Source organism: Podarcis pityusensis (genome assembly GCF_964106645.2).
Source record: "Podarcis pityusensis genome assembly, chromosome: 9".
Lineage (NCBI taxonomy): Eukaryota > Metazoa > Chordata > Lepidosauria > Squamata > Lacertidae > Podarcis > Podarcis pityusensis.
In genome coordinates this window covers 30,966,631-30,972,630 of record NC_138034.1, presented here as the reverse complement: position 1 = coordinate 30,972,630, position 6,000 = coordinate 30,966,631, and the positions used below count along the sequence as shown (strand labels likewise).

General features: G+C 41.0%; 1 protein-coding gene across 8 annotated transcripts in view; it reads right to left on the bottom strand.

Moving 5' to 3' along the window:
• Positions 1-274: 274 nt before the first annotated feature.
• Positions 275-6,000, bottom strand: part of SCRG1 (stimulator of chondrogenesis 1) — a 92,101-nt gene continuing 86,375 nt past the window's right edge. For all 8 annotated transcript variants that reach the window (XM_081021832.1, XM_081021833.1, XM_081021827.1 and 5 more), the window contains 2 exons: positions 3,834-4,104; positions 275-847 (listed from right to left, as the gene is read on the bottom strand). In XM_081021832.1, coding sequence (XP_080877958.1) covers positions 793-847; positions 3,834-4,069 — 291 coding nt within the window. In that variant the 5' untranslated portion in view covers positions 4,070-4,104 and the 3' untranslated portion in view covers positions 275-792. The remainder of the gene's footprint in view (positions 848-3,833; positions 4,105-6,000) is intronic.

Sequence of the window (6,000 nt, the reverse complement as noted above, 5' to 3'; positions counted from 1 at the left end):
TAATCAGAATTGTAGAGCTGGAAGAGACGCCCTGAGGGTCACCCAGTCACGCCCCTGCAGTGCAGGGATCTCAACACGCGGTCCCCCATACAATTTGAAACCATGTAAGACCCTGCTTAGCTTTGCTAAATGTGCTAACAGTTTCTGTGAAGTGTGCAGTAGCTGTTTCAATGGAAACTACATCACTTTAAATGACCATTAAACTCCTTAAAAAGTAGTATGATGGGATTAAATACGCTTGTAGTTCAGTGTCTTAGTCTATTAAATGAGAGAATTGAGAATTAAATCTTGCTTTATTTGTGTAATAACTGATGCTTCAAGTTGCGTACAAATAGTTAAAACACCAAGAATTAAAAGAAAACAGTCATATGAAACACTTTAGCTAAGTCTTAGTTAATTTAGTCTTTGTTATTAAGACAATCCCAGCCAAGCAGCCCTAAGAAGTGTATCTTCTGTGCTGTGTTACTTAGGTCAGGTCAATGAACATCAACATCACTATCAAATTAGATTTGAGAGCTCTGCTACATGTGGGGTTTTATTAACTTTAATTTTACAGTCCCTAAAGTCTACTTCCTTGGAGGTAATGCCCATTCAATGAGTGGTAAACATAGTGGGGCTGTTAGTCTTGTTTAAACAAAACATTGAATGCCTAAAAAAATGGTTGGTGGTTATAGTAGCTTCCGTATGGCATTCAAATTCCATCTTCTTTAGACCTGATGACCACATGAGCTTAATCCAGTCTTCATAAACTAAGTCCTGCATTTGCCGTCCCTTCTCAAATGCGATGTTTCTTCATGGCTTGTTGCAGGGAATCACAAATGATATTTTTGGCCCAAAAAAGATACCCCTGAAAGAAATTGGCAGAAATTCAAATTGGGAAGTATGCTATAGGTATTATACTTTCATTCTTCTTGTGTTTCTTAAATATGCAAAGTGGCTTACAAGAATAATGAAAACACAATAAATGAAAGACAGACTAAACAACCATAAAAGCAGACACTTTATAAAGCCAGCAATCAAATTAGAAGCAGGCAATTAAATGTAAAAAGGAAGTTGGAAATAATAATAATAAAAGTTCTCGGCAACTGTCTGAAGACTAAAAGGGAAGGAGCTTAGTAGGTCTCCATGGGGAGTGTATTCCTACAATTCAGTGATCATTCCATTTAAAAAGCTCTGTCTTGAGTTCCTCCTACTAGTCTAATTCCATGTAAAGAAGGAATGAGCTACTAATGCTGACCTTAACTTCTGGCCAGACTCTTGTGGGAGTAGGTAGTCTTCCAGGTAACCTGACTTTAAGCCATTTAGGGATTTAAAGGTTAGAACCCATACTTGAGTCAGGAAATAAGTAAGTAAGCAAGCAATGCAGATCTTACAAGCGAGAGGTGACAATAGTAATCAGGCAGCCACATTTTGGACCAATTGAAGTTTCCAGGTGGTCTTTCAATTTCCCTACTGAAACTGGAGGCAAATCATTTCATTAAATGCAAATTACCCAGGCTTCTACCTGAACTTTAGGTTAAAAGGCTCAGGACCACATGTGAGGTTTTAATAATATTTGGGTCCTAAAATATACTTACTTAAAACTGCCCCGTTAAAAGCAGTGGTGCTTCAGAATAAGCTCCATTAGTATTCAAACACTTGTTTCATTAAAAGAACACTGCTAAGTTCTTTTTTCCTTTTTTATTGCAAACCATTTTTTGTTCTTTGTTTGTATACCAATTATGCTTAGTTTTATTGGCCAGTGTCTCTGTATGGCCTATGAATTACACCGAGATGTAAAAATTGTGGCCCCCCAGATTTTGGAGGACAGCAATTCCCATCATACTTGTTAATTGACCATGCTGGCAGGTGGTTGATGAGAACTGTAGTCCAAGAACAGCTGGACAGCCACAGGCTCCCCATCCCTGAATTAGATAGAGCTTAAAGAGCTCAGTTTATCTGAATTCCTAATGTCTCTGGAAATGAGGGTTATTGACCAATTTCTAAATATCAAGCCCATTTACTTTCCTCCCCAACAGCACAATGTTCTGCATGGTTATGTTGGGATTTCTGCCAGATAAACAGAGTTGAAAGGAACTACTGGAGAAGGGAAAATGTGAAGCATCTAGCTCCCGAACCTACCTGTTACTTATTCCATATAACCTGATTTCACACTGCTACCTCCAAAATACCACCCCCTCCCTTTGTCCATCTTGTCTATGCTGCTCATCTTTGAAACTAGCAGCAACAGAGGTGCACTTGTAATAACCAGTGCTGTCCTCAGAACGACTGTTTCTACCCCAAATTCCATGATAAACAAGTGGACACACCTATTGGATCAGTGGCCCTATGTCCTATAGTTTGTGTTACACCAAAGACTTAAATGGGCTTACATATTGTTAGCTAGCCTTAGGTCTAAAATATCTGAATGTTTATTAGGTAAGGAAAAAGAGTGGTGGTGGTCTAAAACAGAAGTCAGAATCCACCCTGGGATCTTGCAATGAAGTGTGGTATATAAATCTAATAAATAAAAATAAAATTAAGAATGACCCATCATGAAACTTAACATACCAAGTCAGACCATTGGTCTGTCTACTTCCATATTGTCTAAACAGACTGGCAGTGGCTCTGGTTTCAGGCAGGGAATATTCCCAGCCCTACCTGAAGTCACTGGGGATCTTTTGCATGCAAAGCAGATGCTTGACCACTGAGCTACAGTGCCTCCCTTGGACAGTGTACATCCAGGTTCTGACCTGACCAAGGTTGCTTACTTTTGGCAAGATCCCTGTGCCATGCCTTCGGACCATAGCACTCCTATGTAATATTTTGGTACTGAAGCTTTGAAACAGGCTCATTTTTCTTGTTATCATTTGGGATGTTAGGTAATAATAGATGGAGGGTTTTCTGCTTTTGATTTCAATGACACTGTGCAATCCTATGCATATCAAGTTGCAAGTAAGCCCCGTTGAGTTCAGTGGGACTTGGTCACATCATTAAACATGTATAACTATACACTTTAGTTTTGTTTGACTGCCTCGCCAGAGTGGTGCATGCTTTAGTTATCTCTCGCTTGGACTACTGCAATGCGCTCTATGTGGGGCTACCTTTGAAGGTGACCCGGGAACTACAACTAATCCAGAATACGGCAGCTAGACTGGTGACTGGGAGCGGCCGCCAAGACCACATAACACCGGTCTTGAAAGACCTACATTGGCTCCCAGTAGGTTTCCGAGCACAATTCAAAGTGTTGGTGCTGACCTTTAAAGCCCTAAATGGCCTCAGTCCTGTATACCTGAAGGAGCGTCTCAACCCCCATCGTTCAGCCTGGACGCTGAGGTCCAGCGCCAAGGGCCTTCTGGTGGTTCCCTCACTGCAAAAAGCCCAAGTTACAGGGAAGAAGAAGAAGAGTTTGGATTTGATATCCTGCTTTATCACTACCCAAAGGAGTCTCAAAGCGGCTAACATTCTCCTTTCCCTTCCTCCCGCACAACAAACACTCTGTGAGGTGAGTGGGGCTGAGAGACTTCAAAGAAGTGTGACTAGCCCAAGGTCACCCAGCAGAGGGCCTTCTCAGTAGTGGCACCCACCCTGTGGAACGCCCTCCCACCAGATGTCAAAGAGAACAACAACTACCAGACTTTTATGAGACATTTGAAGGCAGCCCTGTTTAGGGAAGCTTTTAATGTTTGATGGACTACTGTATTTTAATATTTTGTTGAAAGCTGCCCAGAGTGGCTGAGGAAACCCAGCCAGATGGACGGGGTATAAATAATAAACTATTATTATTATTATTATTATTATTATTAATCTCTCCTTGCAAAGAAAAGAAAGCAAGAGTCAAAGAAGTTACTTACTTTGGGCAGCAGAGTAATTCATTAAAATTACAATAGCAGACCATCTCACAGCCCTTTCCCTCCCAGAAGTGATCTTGAAGAAGCCCGTCAATTGGACGAAGACTGGCCACTCCCTCTGGGACGCTGTGACAGTTGTGGTCTTTTAATATTTTCCTGTAACAGGAGAGGCGGCCAGATGGTGTTGGGCTGGTCCCAAGCAGAAAGCTCAGAAACAGAAGAGTGGAGAGCATCGTCATTTTTGTGCTATCTTGGCAAGAGTTTACGAATAGTGCTAGTGAGAGAAAAGAAAAGGCGCTTAGCTGGGTGCCGACATAAAATCAGTCTTTATCAAATTCATCCCTTTAGCCCTGTTTTTCCACTATCCATGGATAGGAGAAGTTTGATTCCATTTGCATTTAAAGCCAAATCTTACCAAATTGTCATTTTTTAAAGGATATGAGAACTGAATCACAGTCATCCTACGAAATTCACACTTGCCCAAAGTCCGCAACGCAGTTCCCTAAGCAATGTTTACAAATATGCATATGTTAGGGTAATGTGTGCATATGAATGCATATATTAGTGAAAATAACATACAGAAATGCATACTAGGGAAAATTGCTCGCAGAAATGGGCACATTTGTGAAAATGGCGTACAAAAACTAGGAAAAATTCACATTAAAATGCTGGTTAATTTTCTGCAAAAATGTAAAGAACTGAATTTAAGATTGGAAACACAAGAAACAAAGAAAACTGAAATGGATGGAACTTTCTTCCTAGAAGTATCTCATCCAGAGTTCTGGAATTAGCAATTCCACAGTGTTGTGATGGTCTTTGCAAGGTGTCGCCCTCCTGTAGATTAAGTTTGGCAGAAAAAAACCAGTGAAATTATGTGAACATGTTAAATTGAATCTACAGTTTCAGCAGGCTGTTTCAGAAAATGTTCTGAGACTTGCAGAAACAGATGATGAAACTGGAAAATGTGTTGCTAAGGCACAAATCATTGCTAGATCATTCCAGATTCTCATTCTGACCCAGATTGTCATATCTGCCAGAAGCAGAGGGTGTTTTAAAAAATAACTTTAACCATAGCAATGGGATTTAACAGAGCTATGCAGGCCACTGTGTTGTGCAGAAGCCAATATTCCTGAGCCACTCTTTTCCCTAGCTGCTAGTCAGCCCTCCTGTTTCCAGGTTGATGCCCATCTTTGACTTCAATCAGCACAGGATTTGAACCAGATAGAAACTTTTTAAGCCATTGTAGCTATCCCTGATGGTATAGATGTAACTCAGGGTCTCTCCAGCACTTTGATCCCTCAGTCAACACAATAAGTACCGTAAATCTTGTCTATGTTCCAAGTGTATTTATTGTTGTATCGTTTACAGTATTTAAGATGGTGATGGCATGGTGTTGCCAGTTTTAAAAAACAGTAAATCCTAAAATGTGTCTTCAGCTATTGTGTGGATTAGAACTAAGGAGGCTTTTTGATGTACTTAAAGTCCAAATAATGTACCAAATAAGGTCCCAAATAAGATATTGAAGTGTTTACTGCTGACCTTACCTCTTGGTATCCCAGCATATTTTCTGAGGCCTGAGGTGAAAGTGTGTGTGCAGAGGACCTATTGCTTTTATGCTCTAAACCAGGCATCCCCAAACTTGGCTCTTCAGATGTTTTGGGACTACAACTCCCATCATCTCTAGCTAACAGGACCAGTGGTCAGGGATGACGGGAATTGTGGTCCCCAAACTTCTGGAGGGCCGAGTTTGGGGATGCCTGCTCTAAACAATATGATATGGTTTGTACTATAAACTTATTAAGGGAGCATTAATTGACACCACATTGGTACCTCAGAAGTCGAACAGAATCTGTTCCGGAAGTCTGTTCAACTTCCAAAACATTCGGAAACCAAGGCACCGCTTCCAGTTGGCTGAAGGACGCTCCTGCAGCCAAGTGGAAGCCGCTTCAGACATTTGGGTTCCAAAGAACATTCGCAAACTGGAACACTCACTTCTGGTTTTTGTGGCATTCGGAAGCCAAAACGTTCGACTTGCAAGGCTTTCATCAACCAAGGTACAACACTACTGCTTTAAATTGCTGAGTATGATGGATGATGCACTACCCAAATGATGTCTTCAAAAACACACTCCCTGTGCAGTGTTTTCAAGGCTCCTTTCTGTTCAAGGTTA